The 25,630-nt window shown below is 42.7% G+C and overlaps 1 protein-coding gene across 2 annotated transcripts in view; it reads right to left on the bottom strand.

Annotated features, from left to right (window-relative positions):
* Nucleotides 1–1,141: 1,141 nt before the first annotated feature.
* Nucleotides 1,142–25,630, bottom strand: part of PDRG1 (p53 and DNA damage regulated 1) — a 35,476-nt gene continuing 10,987 nt past the window's right edge. Inside the window, exons 2-5 of one of the 2 annotated variants that reach the window (XM_069243373.1) lie at nucleotides 24,396–24,471; nucleotides 20,491–20,565; nucleotides 9,686–9,766; nucleotides 1,142–1,781 (exon numbers count right to left, since the gene is read on the bottom strand). In XM_069243373.1, the coding sequence (XP_069099474.1) occupies nucleotides 1,699–1,781; nucleotides 9,686–9,766; nucleotides 20,491–20,565; nucleotides 24,396–24,471 (315 nt within the window). In that variant the 3' untranslated portion in view covers nucleotides 1,142–1,698. The remainder of the gene's footprint in view (nucleotides 1,782–9,685; nucleotides 9,767–20,490; nucleotides 20,566–24,395; nucleotides 24,472–25,630) is intronic. The other variant, XM_069243374.1, reaches the window with a different exon arrangement.

Below are 25,630 nucleotides of genomic sequence, written 5' to 3' on the forward strand. Positions count from 1 at the left end.
GACTTTGGCTGGAAGGGGAACTCCTTTTCACCGTACCAGTCATCGACAACTGCAAGAGCAAACTCCAAAACCTGTCTAGCCTTCCAAGAATGCTAACATCAATGAGGATCTAATCTTTAGTTTCTGAGAGGTGGAAAGCTTCAACAACATAAGAGCACAGATTTTGGATTCAACTCGACTGAGGTCTGGACAACTTGTACCCAGAGGCTGATGGCAGCTGCACTGGCCAAGGCTATGGTTAATGTTTTAAATCTGTTTTTGTGATGACACTATTGCTAAGAATCAAAGTGGCAGTCTGTGGAAGCAGCTCTCTCCGATTAAAGTCAAGCTGTCCACAGTCAAAGTGTCTCTCACTCTAGGAGGGCCTCGAGAAACGTGGGCCTGACTTGCATCTTTTAATTGTATGCTGTATATTTATGTTTAGCTGCCCCATTGTAAGAATTCTCGGTATTCAGCTTGTTAGATAAACTGTGGCCTTTAATCCTGGTTAGACCCAGAGGGCATCTAGGAACAGCTGGTTCCACAAGGCTGACACTGGGGTCTAAGAACGCAGGCCATCCGTGCTTTGACGCCCAGCTATACACAATAAGTCCTACCTCAAAAACACACCATGAGAGCTTTAATGACAACCTGTAGCTGAAGAAAACAAATTACTGAGGGTGGATGGAATTAGAAGTGTGGTACAAAGAAAGGCAAGAAATCACTTCCAGAACACTGTGATGAGATGTCAAATCACCAGTACTGGCTCCTAAGAAATATAGTTAACTCTTTTCTTTGCTAGCACAAGTCTGAAAGAAAGACTTGACATTGTGCCACGATGCCATTTGAAAGCACATTTGTGCAACATAAATAACATCAAACCAATACAACTGTTATAGATTTTTAACATTCTTTGAGTTCAACAGCTGGCAAGTTGTCTCTTGAAATAAAGAGGAATTCACATAAATAGAAAAATGTGTTCTCCACAGCCAAGGTCCTGGCCATTGATTCAGAAAACTTTTATAACTGTTCTTAATATTTTCCACTCAACTTTTTGCATGGATACTGTAATGCCTACAGAATCATTCCACATGGATGTCATCTTTCAGAGTCCAAAAAGAAAAACTGGCCAGCAGTCATGCATTTGCAGCATTAACCCAAGTACCACAGACTCTACAATGCTTTAATGGTACTGTTTACACACTTTGTATCTCATTTTAATAAAATACAAGTACATTATTTCCTCAAATTCTCACTGTTCAAAACAAAAAAGATAAGTTCTCAGCAAACCTCTTCCTCCTCCACCCCCGACAAACACAGTGGCACACAACCACCCACACAGTAGTTGGGCTCTGATCCCAGTCCTCCCATGCCTTCCTTATGTTCTGCATTCGGGAGAAGAAGAACAGCAGAAGCCCTACTTGAAGGCGGAGATAAATGCAGAGCAGAGACCAGACATGTCTATTCCAAGCTTTGAAGCCAATATTCTGCCTCCATGTGCAGGCCCGAAATGAGACTCTTCAGGTAAACAAATCTCTGAGATCAGGGAGGCACTAGGGATAGAGAGTCCAGGACAAGTGCCCAACTTATTACCACACTCAAATCCATCCATGAGCTTTAGGAGACACTGTAGATTACTATTTTGTGGCGAGTCCATTGCATGTCTTCCTTCGTGTTCCAAAGCTCCATGTACCTCTCATTAAAGTCAAGTTCTTGACATCAGCCTTGCAGGAACGCATTTAGGGCCTTCATCTCCTCCTTGCTCATAGCATTCAAATTGAAACCTTTTAGTTCCGGTTTACCTGGGGAGGAGGGAAGAGAGATTAAGGTTAAGTACCAAGTTTGAGACAGAAGAAATTTCACACACATTTGAAAGTGTGTTTGCTAGTCCTGTTTATAATCCTGTATAGACCTACTGTGCTATCACTGTAAGTGTAAATGTCTCTCTTTCTGCCTGCCCACCCCTACTTACTCATGTTATGTGGCTCTGACGGCGGATGGCAACAAAAAAAAAAAAAAAATGAATCACACATGGGCTTAAAGTGATCACCTGTGAGACAGTCCTCGTTATCTAACAGAACAAGTCTTGCTTGATTTTTGGAGAAAGTGCAACTGACTAAATGATCGATTTTTGTTTTGACCTCCTGCATGAGCTTCAGGTAATAGTACTTATTTTTCAAGTGCCACCTCCAAGCGCTTACATAGGATATTTAAAAAAAAGCGCTGAAAAGAAACTATGAGGAAGCAGACTACCTGATAAAGAAGTATTTATACTTAGGGGAACTGGGAAACATCCAGCGTCTCACCCCCTCCGTAACACCAACTGTGAAGATTTGTTCCCCAAAAGTGTCATTCAAAACCTTGAAGATATTCACCAAGTTAAGCATCCTGAGGGTTTGGCGAAACTCATGCTGTTCTCACGTGTATAGCAGTGAATTTCTCGGTCACTAATTTCTATGTTATGTAGGCAGAGTTGATCAAATAAGTGGCAATGAACGCCTCAAATCTTATCAAAAGCAATCCCACTTCAGGTCTGATCTTTGTTATGTACCAGGTCCCATTTCATTCTGTACTACATCCAAACATTTTTTTTAGCACTGCACTACAATTGTGAAAAAAAAAATGCTTTTCTTCTATGCTGACTCTGCTCCTTCCTTTGTGTGCACCCACCCTAGTCCAGTTTCTTTTTTTTTTTTTTTTTTTTTTTAACCTATCTGCAAAAAAGGTATCTCCTTCTGGTCAATCTTTTTGGAGCATTAATTCTGTTTTTGCTATCAAACATTTTTTAGAAGGCGCAAAAGGCGCGCTCTTTTCGCTGGCCTTCTTGTTTTTGATTGCCACAACAAATTACTCCTTCTTCCAAAAGAGGTGTTAATCACTCGTCCAGCAAAGTATACATTGCAGACGTTTCTTTTGGACAGCTGATCCTCAGATTCCTTGTCTATACTGTTCTAGGAACTTTCATCTGATGAGTTCCTATCCGTTCCATGAAAAAGTTCAGAAGATTTTGCTAAAAGTGAGGCTTCATGGACTTTGTGGCAGCCTTTAGCATCTGGGTAAGAGAGAGTCGGAACTAGCTGGGGTATATATTCACGATGTTACATTACCTGTTCTGTTTCGGGTATCTCAATTACTTGTTCTGGTGGTAAATTTTCTGGAAAACACACTTATTGCTACGTCTTGGAGGGAAAGCTGCCAGACACAAGACTTGTGGTTCCATCGTACCAGACAACATTTTTAAACTGACATTGTTATCACCTGACTCATTACACCACAGGACGAACTTGAAACACTCCAGAGCAGTGGTTCCCAACCTTTTTTTATCTTCTCTGTACCCCCCCCTTTATCATTACTGGAACCAGGGGACCCCACTGAATCATTATTGGAATCCAGAGACCCAGCCCTAAACAATGTTGTTGATTTGAACCACAAAACAATACACATTTTATTTCTTTGCAAACAAAATGAAAACAAAATGTATTAGAAAGGTTGGAGTTTTTCTAAATTCAATTGAAGCTACACATCGTCCATACTATGTTCTGTTAGACGCACCTGTACTGCTCCCACAAATCAATCTTAGGATACTAATTTAATTTTTAGCTTTCAACTTCAAATTTCTTGGCATTTACAATACATTTTAAAATTTTCAATTGTACATTTAACCACTTTATTTATATGCAATTTGTTAATCTGTTAATATTTTAAGCGGTCACGCAGGGGTAGGGGGGATTGAGCTTCTGCAGTGTATAGTCCCCCCGATATAAGTATCAAATGAAGGTACACAGTTCAGAAGGCGGAGTTCCAATCTGGCCCCTCGCTACAGTTCAGGTCAATCTAGGCATTTCTCTAAATAGAAGCAAGGACCCTCACACACCCAATTGGGTATCATGCTTCATCCCTGGGCCTGCTCCTCGTCAGACCAGCGCTGCAATGTCTGACAGGCCCCACAAGGGGCTCTTTGCCAGAGATCTTCTGTATAATGCCGTGAAGTTGAGTGCAAGGGTAAAGTAGCCCTATGGATAAAGAAAAACTGAGGAACTGGAAAAGGAGTTAAAAATTGACTATAGAGGTCGCGGCCGTATATGTTAAGCAATATGCGGGTCTATGTAAAGTTAAAAACAGAGGTCGGAGTGTCGCCAGAGATAATACTCTTGCACTCACTAAAAGATGGTCAAGGGAAGGCAGAATTGTTTCTGCCCCTATGTGTAGGTCAACATGTTTCATGCCTAAAAACGACTCTTTAGATCAAGTGGCGTTTCATCAGTACCAAAAACTACGTCAAAGTCCTCACTATGGAGACCTTATGTAGGAAGTTGGCTCTGTATGCACTATTTCAAAGTAAGGAATAGTATGCACAGAGTCCAAGGGTTCCCCTTAGAGGTAAGATAGTGGCAAAAAGAGATAATACTAATGCTCTATTTTGTGGTAGTGTGGTCGAGCAGTAGGCTTATCAAAGGAGTAGTGTTAAGCATTTGTTGTACATACACACAGGCAATAAATGAGGAACACACACTCAGAGACAATTCCAGGCCAATAGGTTTTGTTATAGAAAAATATATTTTCTTAGTTTATTTTAAGAACCACAGGTTCAAATTCTACATGTAATATCTCATTTGAAAGGTATTGCAGGTAAGTACTTTAGGAACTTTGAATAATTACAGTAGCATATATACTTTTCACATAAAACACAAATAGCAGTTTTAAAAGTGGACACAGTGCAATTTTCACAGTTCCTCTGGGAGGTAAAGTATTGTTAGGTTTTGCAGGTAAGTAAACCACCTACGGGGTTAAGATTGGGGTCCAAGGTAGCCCACCGTTGGGGGTTCAGAGCAAACCCAAAGTCACCACACCAGCAACTCAGGGCCGGTCAGGTGCAGAGTTCAAAGTGGTGCCCAAAACACATAGGCTTCAATGGAGAGAAGGGGGTGCCCCGGTTCCGGTCTGCCAGCAGCTAAGTACCCGCGTCTTCGGAGGGCAGACCAGGGGGGTTTTGTAGGGCACCGGGGGGGACACAAGTCCACACCAAAAGTACACCCTCAGCAGCGCGGGGGCGGCCGGGTGCAGTGTAGAAACAAGCGTCGGGTTTCCAATGGGAGTCAATGGGAGACCAAGGGGTCTCTTCAGCGGTGCAGGCAGGCAAGGGGGGGGGGGGGGGCTCCTCGGGGTAGCCACCACCTGGGCAAGGGAGAGGGCCTCCTGGGGGTCACTCCTGCACTGAAGTTCCGATCCTTCAGGTGCTGGGGGCTGCGGGTGCAGGGTCTTTTCCAGCCGTCGGGATTTTAGAGTCAGGCAGTCGCGGTCAGGGGGAGTCTCGGGATTCCCTCTGCAGGCGTCGCTATGGGGGCTCAGGGGGGACAACTTTGGTTACTCACAGTCTCGGAGTCGCCGGAGGGTCCTCCCTGAGGTGTTGGTTCTCCACCAGTCGAGTCGGGGTCGCCAGGTGCAGTGCTGCAAGTCTCACGCTTCTTGCGGGGAGTTGCAGGGGTCTTTAAATCTGCTCCTCTGAAACAAAGTTGCAGTCTTTTTGGAACAGGGCCGCTGTCCTCAGGAGTTTCTAGTCTTTCTTGAAGCAGGGCAGTCCTCTGAGGATTCAGAGGTCGCTGGTCCTGGGAAAAGCGTCGCTGGAGCAGGTTTCTTTAGAAGGCAGGAGACAGGCCGGTAGGACTGGGGCCAAAGCAGTTGGTGTCTTCTTTCTTCTTCTGCGGGGGTTTTCAGCTCAGCAGTCCTCTTCTTCTTGTAAGTTGCAGGAATCTAAATTCTTAGGTTCAGGGGAGCCCTTAAATACTAGATTTAAGGGCGTGTTTAGGTCTGGGGGGTTAGTAGCCAATGGCTACTAGCCCTGAGGGTGGGTACACCCTCTTTGTGCCTCCTCCCAAGGGGAGGGGGTCACATTCCTATCCCTATTGGGGGAATCCTCCTTCTACAAGATGGAGGATTTCTAAAAGTCAGAGTCACCTCAGCTCAGGACACCTTAGGGGCTGTCCTGACTGGCCAGTGACTCCTCCTTGTTTTTCTCATTATCTCTCCTGGACTTGCCGCCAAAAGTGGGGGCTGGGTCCAGGGGGGCGGGCATTTCCACTAGCTGGAGTGCCATGGGGCATTGTAACACGAAGCTTGAGCCTTTGAAGCTCACTGCTAGGTGTTACAGTTCCTGCAGGGGGGAGGTGTGAAGCACCTCCACCCAGAGCAGGCTTTGTTTCTGTCTTCAGAGAGCACAAAGGCTCTCACCGCATGGCGTCAGAAACTCGTCTCTCAGCAGCAGGCTGGCAGAGACCAGTCAGTCCTGCACTGAACAATTGGGTAAAATACAAGGGGCATCTCTAAGATGCCCTCTGTGTGCATTTTTTTTAATAAATCCAACACTGGCATCAGTGTGGGTTTATTATTCTGAGAAGTTTGATACTAAACTTCCCAGTATTCAGTGTAGCCATTATGGAGCTGTGGAGTTCGTTTTTGACAGACTCCCAGGCCATATACTCTTATGGCTACCCTGCACTTACAATGTCTGAGGTTTTGCTTAGACACTGTAGAGGCATAGTGCTCATGCACCTATGCCCTCACCTGTGGTATAGTGCACCCTGCCTTAGGGCTGTAAGGCCTGTTAGAGGGGTGACTTACCTATGCCATAGGCAGTGTGAGGTTGGCATGGCACCCTGAAGGGAGTGCCATGTCGATTTAGTCTTTTTCTCCCCACCAGCACACACAAGCTGGCAAGCAGTGTGTCTGTGGTGAGTGAAGGGTCCCTAGGGTGGCATAAGAAATGCTGCAAACCTTAGAGACCTTCCCTGGCATCAGGGCCCTTGGTACCAGGGGTACCAGTTACAAGGGACTTACCTAGGTGCCAGGGTTGTGCAAATTGTGGAAACAATGGTACATTTTAGGTGAAAGAACACTGGTGCTGGGGCCTGGTTAGCAGGGTCCCAGCACACTTCTCAGTCAAGTCAGCATCAGTATCAGGCAAAAAGTGGGGGGGTAACTGCAACAGGGAGCCATTTCTTTACACCTTAAATATGTCTATAATGTGAAAAAACAAAGAAAAAGAGACTTACATAAAAGCTTAAAGACCTAATCCAAGGTAGACCCTCCTAAATTGAGGAAAGGGTCCCTTTGGGAAACGTGGACCATTGGATTGCTGCAAGATTTCTCAGTCAATTTACAAATTTAATCTACATTTACAACCCACAGATATTAAACAACCTAACCAGCACACTACCTTCCATATCCAGGTATGCCAAGAATGGCTAACCTATGTTTATACACACACACACACTTTTTACTCTCTCTCTCTCCTACAGGTCTTGTACATCACCCAGTACAGTACCAGCCAATAAACAGCTATCCTCTCAACTCAAAAGGTATGCTCAGCAGATCTGTCAAATACTACTGGCCAAACGAAAAACTAATCTAGCCCACCAATGCCGATATCAGCTAGATACACACTGTAACTGCTGCTTTACAACTCACAAAGCAATTCAGACATGGAATGATAGTAAGGAACCCTATCTTGGCAGATCTCCTTCACTATTTCTCTCTCTAATAATACCTACTCGGGACCAAAACTTTAACTAAAATATCTAGTCCAACAACATAGTGCACTAAGCAGATTGTTAAAATAAAAAAATACATTATAGGGACCTGCTGCTCTTCCAAAAGCTGCTAGACCACTGAAAACCATCTCTCTCATCTCTTCATCAGCCACACTGCTAAGCACTACTTCCCGTAACACGTTGACTGCACCTGATGGTCACCAAGCACAACATGGAAACACTTCCCTCATAGGATCACAAAATAAAGACATTATTCCAAACCACACACCCTACACAGCATAGCTTGAAGCCCATTTAGACAAGAACTACAGAAATGCTGCAATACAATTCAACGCAACGATAGCACTAAAGCTCGACTACTTGCAACAAAATTGTGTTACCATCATTCTCGGGCATGCAAGGCAAAACAATCAACTGCCTTCCAATATTTCCCTAATAAAGCACAGGTTTCATCCTAAGCATAGAAGCCTGCTGCCTTTCATGGCCCTTATTTAGACACATCCAAACATTTTGCTTGGTTTCCTCCGACCGACAAAGGCCAATGAGTCGTGAAATTAATACTGCAAAGAAACACATTGAACCTTCCATCCACCTTTCCAAAATTTCACAAATGATCGCCATTCCAAGATGCAACTTTAATATTCACCTCAAGAAGGATTATCAGCAATACCTCACGCTTGTCGCAGGGGGAAGCAATTAATAGATAGGCCTCCCCTTTAGCCTCACTCAGCCTCAAAGATGTTGCTGAAATTGCTCATTGTAGCAGCACCTCATCTCTGCAAGCAAGCACCCTTATCGCAATGACTGGCTAATAAAGGCAGACTATGGGAAAGACAGAACCACAAAACACACTGATTAGTTCCATGCACTTGTCTCAACATAGATTTTTCTATACACGTAAAGACGTCTTGACTAGCTCCTCGCTAAGACTGCCATTTTATAGGCAATCTGTTGGATAGTTCTCTTGGAAAGGCCCAGACTTCCCTAGAGACAAGAGACACACTAAATCAAAAGCAGTAGGTCGAGACCCCATACCTCAGCATGGTGGCTTCAGAGGCTCCAGGGCATCTGATTCTAGGCATCTTACTACCATGTGGTTCCATGTTGGCAAAAACAGCGTAATCCACAGATAATAATATTCAAATCAAAACAGTTCTGGACTCTCTTCCTTTGGCTTCAATAATTCAGTTTCCTAAAAGGTCAGCCTTTTAAGAAATAAGAATAAGGGACCACCTTCTCCACTCAGAACTGCTTGAGTTAGGCAGCTGGGAAATAAATGCCATCTGCCAGGGCAAAACAATGAAACTATGAATTGAGACTACCGGTCTATACAGGATGACAATGGTGGTAGTAGCAAGACGTAAATTATGTTGAGTGTGAGCTTTACATTTAAATTATATAATTACTCTCTTTTAAACAAATTCTGCCAGATAAAACCAAATTCTTTTAGTCAGCTAAACTTGGGGAAAATACGTGGAGCCCACAAACAGTCTGTGCCGAAAAGGAAAATATATTTTTTTCTAGCTTTCCGCTGCTTCCTAATAATGGTACCTGGCCCCAGGGTGATTCTGTACTCCTTTGGGGAGCAACTCACAATTTACTGCTCATTGAGCGCGCTTATGCAGGCCATGATCTCTATGAAATACCTCGCATACAGCAGTTTCTAGACTAAGGTAACCATTTCCTGGGGAGTGTTTCTGGAATAATGCTCATCTGTCTAAGTACAACAAAGTATTCAGAGATGTCGCTCAAAATTAATTTCTCTTTCCAAATTCAGCCTCCAGACTGATCTTGGCAAGGGTTTGCATTAGAAAATAGTGCTGGATGTGCTAAAAAACAACTTGCCTGGGTGTGTCAGAAGGAAACAGTAGGAAACCTGTTTGGAGAACCCAATAGTACGGCTAAAAAACATATGAAAAATGGATGCAAGTACCTTGACAATGAACAGGTTAAAAGGCTCAAACACCATATTTTGCCCTCAACTGGAAATACACTGCTTGAAACCAAAACATACTTGAGATAAATGGTGAATGGAGCAGGATTGTATGGCCAATGTATCTTCCCTTCCTCATCACTTGCCTCGCTTTCAATAACTATCTTTCCTCCAAATACAGACCTAGCTGTTGGCTATCCAGGCACCTCACACTGTGTCCACTCACCCTGTGCTTCATAAAGGTTGTTCACCTTCACTTTCAGCTGTTTCCGCAGTTTGTTGATTTCCTCATCCAACTGCTGCTGATCTGAAAGTATAAACAGAGAAGGCAAAGACTGAAAAAACAAAAAAAGGACCAGCCAACGAGTTGTGTAGGGCCTGCAAATATGGAGACATGGATGGAAACAAAGGCTGCTGTCAAGGAAGCCCACGCATGTGGCACAGATATGAAAAGAGTAGATGGGAATAGCTGTCCTCTTTCGATTTCCATATATTTGCATCTATGTAGAAAATGTGAAATCACGGGTCAGCAAAGAAGCAGCTGTCACTTGCGGTTCCGCATATATCAAGCTCTGGAAATGTGCGCCAAAAGTATTGCAAGCAGTAAAATAATTGAGACCTTTCATCTTCTACGTGAAATGACACAGCCAGGGGGCAGTGGCATTCAGGAATGCTCGCCAACATTGACTGCTTCATACTGCTACCAATCAACTCAACACCTGTAATCCACTCATCATTCATTTCACATTGCCTTAACAGCCATGTGTCTTTTACCACTCAATGATGAAAAATCGTCAAAAAACAAACCTATTTTTTCATTAGTAGAGAACCCTAGAGAAAGAAACCACCATTCAGGTACAGCAGTGTCTAGATTAATTAATCTCCTGGCTAGGTTTGGAAACGCTTTAAGTGGGCTCAAGATGCCAAGTCTGAAGATAAAAAGATTTACATCCTGGAAGGGAAAGGACTTTAACCCTGTTACTCTGGGACTGGTCCTCTGTGAGCGGGATTACCGATTATGAGCTACAGCTAGCTATGCAAATCTGTCTATTCAGAGACAATAATTTGAGATTAGTTAAACTCTTATCGCGGGGCATCAATGTGAAATAGAATATTTCCCTTCTTTTTAATTGGGTTGTTGTGCCTCTCCAGCCATCATGGTTTTTCAACCTTGTCATAAAAAAATACCTTGCAAACCCACATATTTCCTTGCCAGATTGATGTTAAGGATGCCCACATACATTTCTGAATAAATAACAGCCTGTGGTTTGCCGTCTTGCACTGAAGAGTTTTAACATGAGGAAAAGAAAAGTAAATCAATTTAAAATCAAGAAAAAACAGAGACTGGAATGCTGAACAATAACGCAACCCTCTTTTCTTGAAGCCATGCCCAGTCTGTTTAGACATCTACCTCTTAACGAACAAGTTACTTACCTTCGGTAACGAATGATCTGGTAGAGACTCTATCTAGCTGCAGATTCCTTACCTTAGAATTCCCTAGCATCAGCTTCTAATCTGGTATTTTTCTGCTGAGCAGTACCCTGCGCGTGCCGTTAGGTGGCATCGTTCGGATACGCGTGGCGGCAGCATTATTGTTGGAGCCGTCAGTGACGTCACGGTCTTCTATATAGGCACAACCCAGGCGCGTGTACGTCAGTTCTTTTCCACAACTTCCCACACCTGAAGCGCAGAGTCATGGAAGAACCAACTTTCTCTGTCTGTGCGAAATGACATGCCCCGAAAAAGGGTAAAAATCTGAAAATACATGATCTATCCGCAGAACGGGCAGGCATGGGTGGTAGTAAGGAATCTGCAGCTAGATAGAGTCTCTATCAGATGCCTTCGGTAACAAATTATCTGGCAGAGACTTCTAGCTGCAGATTCCTTACCTTAGAATAGATACCCAAGAAATAACCTCCTGGTGGTGGGCAGCGGACGTATACTTTATACAAGAAAGTCCTGTAGGACCGAGCAAGCAAAGTGCCCATCTCTCACCACCTGGCTATCCAGGCAGTAGTGCCTTGCACACGTGTGCAAGGAAGCCCACGTTGCCGCCTGACAGATGTCTAGGACTGGTACGCCTCAAGCTAATGCCATAGTAGCAGCTTTCCCCCTTGTAGAGTGAGCTCTCAAGCCCTCAGGAGGCTGCTTCTTAGCCAATGCATAGCAGATTTTAATACAGATAGGACATTAACAGTTAAGCACATTCCCAACGTACTGGGGGGGGGACTGGTGTACTGTATTGAATCATATTGGTAGGTGTACTGCACTTTCCATACACCTTGACCCTAAAGCACTTTGCGGGTGTTCAAGTAAGTTAATTAAAGTTGTTTGTTATACATGTTTGGTAGAGTTCTTTTTTTAACTCAAGTTACTTTGAAAGAGTTTGGGTGTTGTGTACGAGTTTTAGAGGGTGCTCATACTTTCGTGGGGACTTGGTTGCTGTGCTGAAGCACATCATGAAACAGTAAGTTGTGCGAATCCCATTAGCATGTACTTTCTAAAAATACCTTATGGAGGTTACATGTACATGCAGCGGAGTATGTGGATTTGAGGAATGGGGAATCTAGGATTGGCAGTGGTGAACCCCAAGGATGACCAAGGTAGTTGGCATAACGGCTTTACCCCAGAAGCACAGCCCCAGGGCAACCAGAGACATCAGAGTAATCTTTCTATGGAGCGGAAGACATGAGTGGAAAGGTAGCACAATACAACAACCATAATCTGATCATAAACCTCACAGTAATGGGTGTAGGGAGCTCCCCCAGAAGAAGCAATGGCACAACCTTATGACAGGCATAATAAACACGGCACTGGATTTATGGGGGGGCACAGCAGTGGGGCAGCACAATCTTACAATCAAACGGTAGGTATCAAAGTAGTGGGACTATGTTGTGTTGTGAAATGAGATGGTTTTCAAGGCATGATGGGGACACATTTTGATTAACAAAACTGAAAACATGCGAGCACGAGGATAATACCCGGAACGCCATTTTTATTTCAGTGAAAAACATGCCTATAAGTGGCAACATTTTCTACAACCCGATTTTGGTTTTAAAATGTATTTTCAAATTAGTATGCAAAAAATGTGGCTAAAACATTAATGCGCTACATACACCATTTTAAAACTTACTAAACTAGAGAAAATGTAGGGTCTTTGAAGGAGTTCATTTTTCTGGCTCAGAGAGAAGGATACCACACTGTTGCCTTCCCAAGGCTCTTTTTGGCATAAATCATGCAATGTTCAAAGTTGTATTTATCTTACTATCATTTGACATTAATTGGTTAATGTCATTTGACACTTTCCTTTAAGCTGCTTCATTTTGTTTGCACAAACTGTCTTTTGCACCCCCTCTGATTTTCTGACCTTCACACCTTTTCTGTAAGCATCATACCAGCAGTCTGACAGATGTGCTACATGTGGCTGTAAGTCCTGAAGCAATAAACATAGTGTCTCTGCCTCCCAGATTCTCACTCCATCAAGAAGTGTGGGATTCTCTTAGAGGTGCCGGACAGGCGCCTCAGGGAGATGGAGAGACTTTGCCGGAGGACGAAGCAAGCAGAAATGGGCTGCTCTGCCTCACAGTCCACCACGGACAAAGGCGCAAGGGAGCTCTCAGCCTCTTTTTCAGCTCCTGGTGTGGCCAGGACGGATTCCCCTTGTGGACCCTCAGGGCTGTTTTCGGGTCTCTGGTTCATCAAGTCGATGTCAAGGAATGCAACATCAAGAAGGTAACTGTTGCAAAAACAGGGGGCGAGACACTCCACTTCAAAGTTTTCAGGAGACTCCTTGCCAGCTCCTTTTTAGTGAAACCGGTCTCTGCATTAGGTGGTCGAGAGAGACAAGATATCTTCTTATAACTACTTCAGCATTAGGAGGTCAGATGCTGAATTCCACAAGAAACGCATGCACTGGAGATGCATCGTGAATGTCCCACCTTCTTCAGAGTCGCATGCTTCCATTAAAGAGTTCCTTCCTGCTCAGAAGGTGGAGAATGACTATTCCAGTAAGAGGTACAGTACTTCTATTACCACCCCATTAAGGGGGAGGGGGATGGTGTCTGATTCGTCTATGCCGCTTCCTTCTGACCTGCAGTAGTCACATAAGTAGAAGGAACACAGCCACTGCAAGGACGAACCCTTCAAAAGGACAGACCCTTACTGCAGATGCTCAGGGGACAGAAACAAAGAAATGAAACTGCAAAAAACGCAGGGGCTCTCAACCAAGTTCCACAGCTGTGGGCAACGTCCAATCTGAAAAGTAATGACTTCCTCACTCTGAACCACTGAACTTCGCGCTGAATGAGGGAATATTTCCAATCATTTCCATTATGGAAGGAATTTATAAACAACAATGGTGTGCCGACTACTGAAAAACCTTGATCATTAAAAAATATTTTTGCAACTATTGATCTTGCTGCCAAAGCTGTTGCTACCTTTCCCAAAAAGGTACATGGGAACCTGGCTGGTGTTTCCTATATCCATTAGATTGGACCTTCAGGATCTCATTGCTCGTCTGGAGGCCAACTTATGAGTTTCTAACTCTGCCCCCCTTGATTGATGCATTTCATCTGTGTGTGGCCTGCAGACGGAGAGATCCTGCGAAAGTCATGCCCTTCTTCTAGAGGAGAGCCTAAGCCAAGAGCTGTGCGTGATAGATACTCCATGACCAATTTCTCTTGCCGAGTCCTTGCCGAGACTGAAACTCACCAAACAAGTCCATCCTCTTGCGTTCTTTGTCTGGTTGAGCAGAGTAGGTTGAATCCGAAGCATTACACTGCTTCTTTGGCCACAGCGACAACCACTGAAATCAAGAGATGAGATCATAGAGGAAAAGAAGATCCGATTCCGGCACTCTGTATTTCTTATGCCCTAAGCGTTTGACAGATTTCATTGATGTCAATGTTTAACTGATTCAAAAAGATCTTGAATCAATAAGCCTTGCTTGAGACGTCGAAATATCTCGAAAATGGCAGTAGGTGTTTAAACGTGAATAGTTGTCTCAATAAGAAGTTTGTAGCAGCTCTGTTTGTCACATCATTAAAAGCAACAGACCAGGGAGAGTCTAGGAGGTGGGCGGTCTGGAGACCTAATAAGACAGACTACTGAGTCAGAGCCTGGGGAAAATGAAGGACGTCTCGGCAGACTTACAGCTACACAAACCTTAAAGCACAGAAGATCAAAGATGTCCGATAGAGGGGGCTGGAAGCAGATTACTACTCTGAACATTACAACCATCCGCTCTTGTGTGGTAGTGCAGCCAACAAATACGGTGAAGAGTTCCATTCCAGAAACTTCCAAACTCCATCTCAATTGCCAAAGATGCATTGCTAACAGGCTGAGCAGTTAACATGGGGGACCTTTCAGTTCAGATGGTTTCCTGTTGCGAATCTCTACCATATGAATCTTTTTTATTTGAGTGGTCTATCTAACCACACAATGGATCTGGCACTGCACATTACAGAGGAAAATATCTCTTACAGCAATGCATCTTCCAAGTTTCAAAATACAGAGGCAGGTGAACTCAGCAGATATCTACTGGAACACCACAAATGGGTGGCAGACAACATTGTGCTACAAAACATTTTCTATGACTGGGGTACTCCAGAAATAGATTCGTTTTTCACAGGAGAAAACACAAAATGCCACACCTCTAAAGCCAGGTACCCAGAGTCCACATCATGCAGTGCAGTGCAGGATGAAGATAATACTCATAGCATCGGACTGGCCAAAGCAATGGTGGAATCCAGATCTGCTTCAACTATCGCTTCAACCTCCCTTGTTTTTTTTTTCCATAAAGAAGTTTTGGACCTTCACATCAACCAGACAATCTCTGAAAACCACAATAATATCCCTAACTCAATAAACTATTCTTCCAGCCCTGAACTCCCTGCTCGAGTTGGGTAGTCGAGCTAATACATTATCTAGGCATTATGCATCACTGAGATACAGATTTAATACTGCAGACAGACTATGGGAAAAGTATCACCAACACTGCCGACTTGGTACAGATGGATCAGATTGTCTTTATCACTAGCTGCTAGGATAACGCTGATGAAGGTGGCCCTCTTAGCTAGATTACTATATTTGTTTTAAAATATCCCAAACCCCCTAAATAGGTATTTTTTTGTGCAGCTAAATTTTCTGTTGCTTGGACTTGCCCAGGAAGGCCACCAGCCCAGAGTGGCATGGTCTAAGCTCCAACTGTCACAGAAGGGGTGGGGTGGGGTGGGGTGCGGCCCAAAATATCAAACTTTATTATTATGTAGGGCAGGCCCAATTTAAACATTGTTTGGGTTCCATTAAAACAGGCATAACCTACACCAGAATTTATAGCCTGAACTGTGCCCTTGCACTTTAAAGGTATCCTTATTTCAGAAACCATATAGTCAGGGGAAATACATTCATGCAATAAACTGTACAATCTGTGCATGGGCTAGGCGTGGTTCACTGACATGCTGAACCGAAGTAAATGTATTTGCTGGCAATCCCACTAAGACATATCCACAAATGTCAGACTGTTTAATAAACTAAAAATATATCCATTGGCCATATTATATCCCAGTGAGCATGCTCACATATGGGCTGTCATTGTGATGCCAGGGAGGCCAATTTCCTACATCTTGCCTAGCTTTGTCCCCAGATACAGCGCTTTTGGCAGGAAGTAACAGCTGCATTGCCTGAAATTACAGATTTTCCGCTTTATGACATTTCTGGGGTATGTCAAAAAGATCTCAAAGAGCCAACGTATATACGTGGCAGTGGCACTGTTCTTTGCAAAACACACAGAGGCTATGATTTGGAGCCATGGCAGGGCTCCTAAATTGGAGCAGTAGCTTACTGATTTATTAACATGCAGTGGATAATCTGAAATATATGCTGCCCTGCTTCCTCTCGCTTCCTGCCCTAGCGATATCTGGTCATCACGGAGATCCTATGTGGTCAAAAGGGAATCACTACCATGGAGGAGTAAGATTGTGCTTGCCAGCACTGAAACTAATTGTCTGGCAGTTCTGTACTGCTTACCTAGAACTTGCAGTGCTTACTGATCTTGGGTCAAATATGTTCGTAATAGGTTGTTGGCTGCTGTTTACCATACCTAATGTCTGCGCCAAATAGCGAAACCTAATTGCTTACTTTATGATGTATTGGCGGCTGAAAATGCAAAATAAAGTATTAAAAAAAAAAGCAGAATCTCTTTTCCAGCGATCTTGCTAAACAATTTTCTTTGACATAAAGTTTGAATTATACCTTAGATGTATAGGGGACTTTTAAATGCTACTTTGAAAAGACTAAATTCACCCAACAGTCCAAACAGATTTTCATAATCTATGGTGCAGTCCACACACACTTGGCTTCTTCAAAGCATACAATAGCTAGAAGGACTGATTCTTGCCTCATTACTTGCTTTCAAAAAAGCAAATAAAGACCTTGCGGGTCAACCTAAGGCTCTTTCTAGTGGCCGGAAAGCACCTACTGTTGCTCTTGTGCAGAAGGTTCCAACGCAAGATATCTAAAAGGTGCGACTTTGATGCCAGTCACACATTAACCAAATATCACTGTACAGCCTTTGGCTAAAAAACTGACACACTGGTAGGTCAGACCTCTTTGCACAATAATAGTTAATTTCTGTTTGTCACTGTCTCAAAACCTCCAACAATGTGCTTTTATCTTGCTACCCTATTCAAGTTGTTTCTGGATATCCCATGGCGAGGCTTGGCAGTTCGGGCAGGACTGTTCCCATTGGAGCAGGGTCAAGACTGGTTTGTATATAGCTGGGTCCAAACTGAGGTGGCATGGTATGCAATAGAAGGATGGACTGGGATGCGGTCAGCGTAATTACCAGTGGCTGAGATTAATTCAAGCATTCCATCCATCACTTTTAGTACACTTAAGTATGTCACCATAAGTGGGGCAGATATGTCCACACATGGGTCTTGTGCACAATGTCACTGGAAACAAGCTACATCTGGCTGATGAGCCCTTAACAAGGGTGGAACCACTCCCAGGTTACTTGTGTTTTGGTTCAGGGGGGTCGTGGTTTGGCAGTTCGGATGGACTGTTCCCATTGCAGCAGGGTCAAGACTGGGTTGCATTTGGGTGGCTCCAAACTGAGGTGGCATGGTAGGCAAAATAAGGATGAACTGAGATGCAGCCCGAGTAATTACAAGTGACTGAGAATAATTCATGCATTCCATCCATCACTTTTTGTATAACTTAGCATGTCGCCCTAAGTGGGCAGGGTATGTCCAGATTTGGGTCCCGTGCACACTGCCACTGGAACCAAGATGTATGCTGCTGATAAGCCCATTTCAAGGAAAATAATGACGGACCGTGATGCGGCTCGAGTAATTACCAGTGGCTAAGATTAATGCAATCACCCCATTTATCACTTCTTGTATACTTTAGTCAATCTTAAACAAAAGGCACCAGGTTGTAGTCTGGAGTAAGAAAAAACAAGGGGACTTTTGTTCTTGAGTGAACAATGACTCACTAGCATTTAAAAAGGATCCATTTGAAATGTAGTTACTTGTCAAAGGCAGAGCTGCACAAAGTGACATGTTTTAGAATTTTGCATGATAACGAATGGATGACTAAACGTTAGGCAAAGTCAGATGCAACTGCACATTTTCTATGAAATAAAGTGTCAAAATTATTTAAGAAACTTTTCAAAGCAAGGAAACATACTTGGATAAACCGGTAAATGAAGAAAAAACAAAAGCTGCCAGAATGCCTTAAAATTTGTAAAGAGGAAATTTTTCTTGAAGTGCTTTAAGAAATCTGTTTCGATTAGGTAGGTATGAACATGCACACCCTAAGTCGATTCTTAGAACTGTGTCCCAATTGTTGCAGAATACCTACTTGAAGCAGAAAGTCATTACTCCCCTAGCTTTGAGCATCCTCTATAAATGATGAGAACTGCAGGGTCACGGCAGGTATTCTCAAAGCTCTTCTGCAATCAGTGTTCTCAATCTGGGTAGGTTTGTGCTTTCATGTAACCTAATTCCTAGGGTAAGGCAATGTTAAATCAAGGTATTGTTTCACTCTATCAGTAGCACAAAGCAGCTATTTTAAAGTGACTACTGGTTGTCAGGAGAGAAGGGGGGGCCGTACATCCTGTGCGAAGCTGGATCAGCTAAAAACAGCCAGAAAAAGGTTCTCTGTAAGTACTGTTTGATATATACCTCTACAAGGTTCATATACACCTCTACGAGGTTCGACAATCGTAGCATTGCTTGCTATTGGAATACAAATTATGTATTAATGCAATTCAATTTGCTTGTGTTTGACTGTACACAGTATCACATAATTTCAAGTTATGTACAATAAATCACGACAAGACATTGAAAAAGACTTACAATACCAATTTCTATACAATGTTCGACATATTGTTTAAAAGTCCTTGTTAGCTTTTACGATTTACATCTGTCGCCTTATTAGTTGCAGAAGAGAGTCCACTTTGAGATAGTTCCATTAACTCAATCTAGACCCATGTGGGGAAAAGATTCAGTCCCAAGTTAGTAGTATTCTTGGACATATTTATGTATCTAGATTGAGGAACTTCACAAAATATACTACTAGATGCGTTTCAGCCTCTTCCTTTAGGGCCTCCTCAAGAAGTTAGACAAGGACGCAAGGTACAAAAATATTTTTACCCAGTGATCGGGCTGTAAATTCTCCTCTCTTTAGCAATTGTGCCTTTGGGGTACCAGGTCTGTTGGTTAAATGCCCGCAGGTAGTCTGTGCCTTGGATCCAACAGCTGGGACTAGAACCTAGGTCCAATTCATGGACAACACCTATTCAGAGATTTTTTTTAATGAAGAATTGTAAAAATCACAGCTGTTCCTCATGCAACTCCTCCCCCCCTCTCTTTATGTTCCAAGCATATGTAAAAGTCAACAAGCAAAAGTATCACAATCCTAAGCTTACAAAGCTGATCCTCCTATTAGCTCATTCAAACCATTGGTTGGAGCTTTAGTAAGTCACGATATTCTCAAAACTGGACTACCGTATTATCCAGTATGTTGGCCTATCTGAAATGGTTAACGAAAAATTGCAGAGCAATGCTGTCAAGGTGCATCTCATTAAGCATAAACACAACCTAATAACTATGACCTTCAAATGACTATGGCACTCAATGAAAAAAAAGAACTGAATTCTTAGTGGATAACTTACATAAGGCCTCCTATGGCAGAGAACAATCTCCAGAAAAGTGCCTCCCATTAGGCATATGCGCACTAGTGATCTAAAGTTCAGACATTCTGCACAGATCAACCACAACTGGGCTAGTTAAAAGAACCACAAGTTGGGATCTTAGGGAACTGGATTCCTTGCTCTAGGAAACTAGCCCTCGGAACACAACCAACCTACTTACTGCCTGTTGAGGAAACAAGTAAAATCAAACATGTCCACATTATCCTTACCAAACTCGCAAAATAAAGCCAAATATAGTCACCCCAGCATTCAAAATGCTTCCTGCCACTAACCCATCAAACTCACTGTAATCTTCAGGGAACCTAATTCTAATCACAGGCGAGTACAAGTGCACTGACACTTAAAGACTAAGCAAGAGCATTCCTAACTTCACAGCAAGAGTTGGGGTTTCATGTTTGTTCTCTACAAAGCTTATAAGTGTAATAAATTATGTCAATGCATTTTTCATAAACTGTCCCAATCACTGTCTTGTGACAGTGAGAGCTACTCTAAGCGTGTAAACCTATGGCACATTTCACAGTTACAGGAAAGTTTTTTTTGTTATCTAGCTCCATGTGGGTCACCATGTGTAGAACCCGCATTCCTTTTTAGATTGTTATACATTTTTTGCTTGACCTACATTCACAACTGAAAATGTAGCAAAGCAGTCAAACAAGTGAAGGGAACACATTTGATGAACAGTATAGGTTGATCAGCAAACACTTCCAATGTACATGCAGTCTGTGTGTGTCAGACACCTGGCGTGAGTGGGGCAATCTCTGATATAGGCATTATTATAGTGGCAGACAGACACTGTTCAAATCTGAATTTCTTACCTTTTTTAATCATCTCCGTTGTCTTTGTTTTTGGAAACTTAATGAACATGTTCCCAAAGCAGACCATCACCTTCTCTGAAAGAAGTGAAAATAAATTCTCAGCACACGTTTACACATACCTCTTAGCATGCAATCCATCAACTTCTCAAAATACACCTCTGCAGTCATACAATTGACAATAAATTGAACATAATCGGCACATGCCAATCGAACATCTTACTCACTGCGACCCCCAGTGGTGGGAATTTAGAGGCCTTTTAAGCCCCACTCACAAATGAAATTTACATAGTCTGCCCATGCCCACCTGTCCTCTTCCCAACATGGCAATGTATGTACATTCTAATAACTTAATTTGATCTTTTCTCTATCTCTAATGTGGGGTCTATTCTTTAAGACTACAGGTTTACATTCTGTGTTCTAAAGATGATCTTAAGACATTACTGAAGAGTTGGAGCTGGCCTCTAAATCTCTTGTGCAATTTAAACATTCGAATCACTTATAATCTGATCATGCAGGAGAAATTATTCTCACAGGAACTAGTGTTAAAGAACCACACGCACTCCTCAACATTTCAGAGACAGCATTGCTAACTACATATTACTGACAGTTGTTTTTTTAAAAGCTCGGGTCAACCGCCAGGTGACCTCTTCTTCCTCAACGAGCTGAGAACATCAGAGCCAAGATAGATCAGGAGAAGTTGCATTTTGCCTGCAAGTATATGGAAGTTGATCACACATCATGGGGCCCATCCTACATTTGGTGCCGGGATTGGGAAGGTAATTAGGATTGATCACCAGCTGTTTAACAATTGCAGATATTATACTGCCTTTCTTATACACTTTGATTCAATATAGTTGTGTATTAACAAAACAAATGAGGGCTCATTGTCAATGAGATGAGCTTGGTGTATGGAAAACTCAAAATTGTCTTGGTCTGCTGGATTTGGTTTCACAGGTCTTAAGGAACTAGAAGTCAAAGTCCAAATCCTCATCTTAAATAGGTTTCTGATAATCAACCCCAGGTAGACAAGTTAGGAAGTAACAAAATAATAGTTTCTGTAAATGGAGTCTTTGATGTCAATGTAAAAAAATCTTCTGCTATGTCGATGAGGATAGCAAAAGTGGTCCTTCCTCCTATTTTTTATTGAGTAAACCATGCTTTGAACTTCTCCCTGCCCTGGACACTAGAAATGTCAATGGCAGAACTGTGACCATTCAAAGAAGTCTATAAAAAGTATGTATGCTTGTTCAGATATCAGGCTTTTTCTGACTTAAGACCATCAGAGACAATCTGAGTATCCTGCTTCTCTCCTGCACACGTTGAAGGTGAGTTTCAACAGACTTCCAGTGTGCAAGGGCCACTGACATGCTCAAGTTTGAGTAATGAATAGTACTCCTGGATGGTTTGGCAGCAGCACCTGCTCAGAAGATTGTTCAAAGTTGCAAGTCACTATATTTATGGACGTTAATCTTGGTTTAAAGATTTTGAGTTGAAAGAAACATCTTTCTGTGGAAATCACCTCATGTCAGCAGATGATAGGTGAGAATGATGAAGAGCATCAGTTCCATTATCCCTCAGCATCCGTCAAAACTGCAGTGCAATTAGATCACGCCACTTTAAGCAGCGAGAATTATGATTTTACATCCAATATCTTCTATTCCACAAAAGAAAAACAATGTAATTTAGGACCTGCAGGAAATCAAAAGACAATCTGCCCCAGATGTCCCATTCGACTTCCCAAGCATTATCAGACACAAGTGATTTCAGCATTGTGGTAGCAAAAGCTGTAAAACAATTTTGAGTTCTTCCTTTCAGAAAACACTACTGTGATGATAATCTATAAAGACTAAATTTGCAAATAATTATCTATAGGGCTGACTCACAAACAAAGGTGGAAGAGGGTCCTCAAAAATAAGTGGGGCTGGAATTGTCACTAGAATTATCTTTTAAAAGAACTATGAAGAAAGGGAAGCATTGTACACACTCCAAAAATTAGTGTTACTGTCAAATTTAATGATTCTCATTTTATCAGCCTCAAAAGGATGAATGTCTTAATTAGGCACCGTAAGTTACAACCTGCAGGCCTCAAAGCCAACACTCAATCTACTGAGCTGTGTACCTTCGTATCTGTGACCCAAGAGAAATTTCAGACACAGCTACATTATGGTGAACTCAACATGGATGGTTTGAGACATATGTGAAGCGTTTCCTGAAATTGTTTGGATTATAATTTCAGATCTGAACTGTGACCAGAAGTATACATTACATGCCTAAAATGGCCTTTGTGGTTTTACATAAATATAAATAAATGTGTGCAGCTTAGCTTTGGATGTTGAAAACATACTGGACTAACGTACTGGTCAAGATACCAAACAGTTTCTGTGCATGCTGAAATCAGCATTTCTCCAACGTTGATAACTTCCCTGCTCTTGAGTAAATACTATTCTGCAGGATTCCTTCAATTTCGTTCCTCAAACAAGATGATCCCAGCACCATTTCCCCTCTATTCTTTGGCACAGGCTTGTTCCCAGCCTGAAATGAAGGTGGTCGCCAGAAGAGTGCTATCTATGGAGCACATTCATCTCTGCTACACCTATGTGCAGCTTCACGTTGTATGTTGAAAACATCCTGGACCATCGTACTGGCCAAAAGACCAAACAGGGGTTGGAGGAATGGGGTCCCTTCGAAACCAAAGAGGCTGGGCACAGCATGGTCAGCACATGCAGAGGTCATGAACAAGTGTAGATTCCAATGGGCCAGGAAAATGCTTATCAATCACAGTCAAGAAGGCCAGGTCAGACGGAGGGAGGGAGAGTGGAGAAGCAGAGACCCTACCACATGCAGGAACATTTGTTCTTAGGGACAGGGGTAGGCTGGGAGTATGGAATGTGAAGTAAATGTGCAGGCTATCAGGTCCCATGTGTACACACGGTAGCCTTGCACAAAGCTAACCACGAATCTGAATGCACACACAATGTCTAATGACATCCAACACACACATTCAGTCAAATACGTACATCAGACCTTCCACCGAACCACAAACAAACCAAGTCATGTACATTCACCATTCATACGTCTCACTCTCATACGTAAAACTGAGGTAAAGGGCTGTCCAAGTGAGATCGAGTGTACTTTTTACATGGGGAAGGGACAGGTATCACCCCATGAAGGTTAGAGGTAAAAAGGTCCATCCCTTCACTAAATCATCCTGCCATGACTTACACTCTCACATAGTCCAAGAAAGCGTTCAGTGGCCTCGCTTTGAAAAGAAAGGTGAACTTTGGGTACCCCCTTAACCTCCAAGCACAGCAAGTCAATCGACATTGAGTGAACTTGCATAACTGCAATTTCACAGACAGAAAAGCCACAGGAATCACAGGGATCACAGGGATGCAACAGAGGGAAAGAAGCCATGCAATTAACTTTCCGACTGAACAGCTCCCATATGTTGATAAAGAAATGTGAAAAGGTATGAATTGCTTATGATCAAATTCCTCATTGCAGCTGCTTAAAGCCTAACCCATGAATAGATGGTGCCAAGATAGAACAGTGAAGAGAATTACAAATTCTAAATTTCAGGTATCACAGAACAGCAGTTACACACAGTTCATCCCTATCGCACCAGCATCCATTAAGAAAGGAATTCCATTAGAGAACATTTAGCAGGATAGCATAGTAACAGAGCAGCAACTACCACTTTATTGTTGGAACCTGTACCTCAGAAAACATATCTTTCAGATATATATTTTGCAAATTTCCTCCAATTTCCAGGGTTTACCACTGCTGTTCCTTGAAGTAATATTTAAAGTGTAAGTAAATATTTGCTTGACTGCCCTAGACCCAAAGTATGTGCATTCAGGTAGGGGTCTGCACTGTGTAGGCCACCTCTCTTTAAAAGGACTCACCAGGTGACCCCAGGTCTCTCTGCAAGGCTCGCAGAGCTTCTCGGTTCTGGTTCCTCTTTATATCCAGGTCCACTATCTGGAGAAAACCAATGGTAATGTTAATTACAGAGGTACATGATGTCCAGAATACAAAGTATTTGGTCTTTTTTTTAGGGGGGTGGGTGGGAGCACCGAAGTAGGCACCCACAAATGTGTCTGCTAAACCAGTCTGTTCAAGATTGATGAAGAGGGTGAGGTCAAGAGGACAGCTCAAGGATAACGAATACAATGAATCATTAATAGAACAATTAACACAAAACGAACAGTCAATCAAAAGTCCATTAAAACAGCAGCGTCTCAAAACCAGCCTGTTAGTACTCATGTCACCACCTTTCCTCTTCTGTTCCCCGGGGCGGCGTGGGCACTGCCCAGATACCCTCACGAGCGCTTGCAATCTGAAGTAGTTAATGGTCTGTGAAGAAAACATTTAGTATTTGAAAAGGGATACATTCAGGAAAAGGTGGGAAGAGCAGAAATATACAAGTCTCTCAAACCATGAAAGTTAACAAACTGTTCCGGCTGATACAGAACAGACACAGATTGTCACGTGCATTGCTGCTCTGCGAGGTGCCATCGAGGCGCTACAGAGGGCACTTGTGGGAACGGAAGAACATAGCCAACGCATTTTGCTTGACCAGAATTTCTTCACGGCTTGTTTCTTATCAAAGGAAAATATGAAACAATGGATTAACATGTCAGAAAATGGACCATTACGGGAATCATCCCCATATTGACTAATCCGTGTAGAAGTGCTGGTCAAACAAAAGACGTTGGCCACAAGTACGTTTATGTTACCGAAAAAAAGAATGACCAATAAAGGGATTTAAAAAGATCACACTAAAGACCACTGTGTACTTTTGTTTCTCTCAACCGCAGAGAACGATTGTGTGAGATATGTGCAATTTGAACTTACCTACTTGGGTATAAGAGTAACTAAGAAGTCTGCCGAGTTACCTTATAAAGGATTTATTTATGTAGCTGCAGTTTCGTATAGCACAGACTTCATCAGTCGGAGAGCTTTACAGGGGAGAAAGAATAGACTATACATGCACAGAGATAAAATGCACATTGTAGTTTACACTGAAAGTCACAATCCTATAGATACAACTTTTTACAACAAGCAGTTTGAGCAGAGAGGTAACAGAATTTCTATAAATACACTGTTAGGAGGTATGGTTGGGATAGGAAAGGTAAAA

The sequence above is a fragment of the Pleurodeles waltl genome, chromosome 7 (assembly GCF_031143425.1).
Source record: "Pleurodeles waltl isolate 20211129_DDA chromosome 7, aPleWal1.hap1.20221129, whole genome shotgun sequence".
Taxonomy (NCBI): Eukaryota; Metazoa; Chordata; class Amphibia; order Caudata; family Salamandridae; genus Pleurodeles; species Pleurodeles waltl.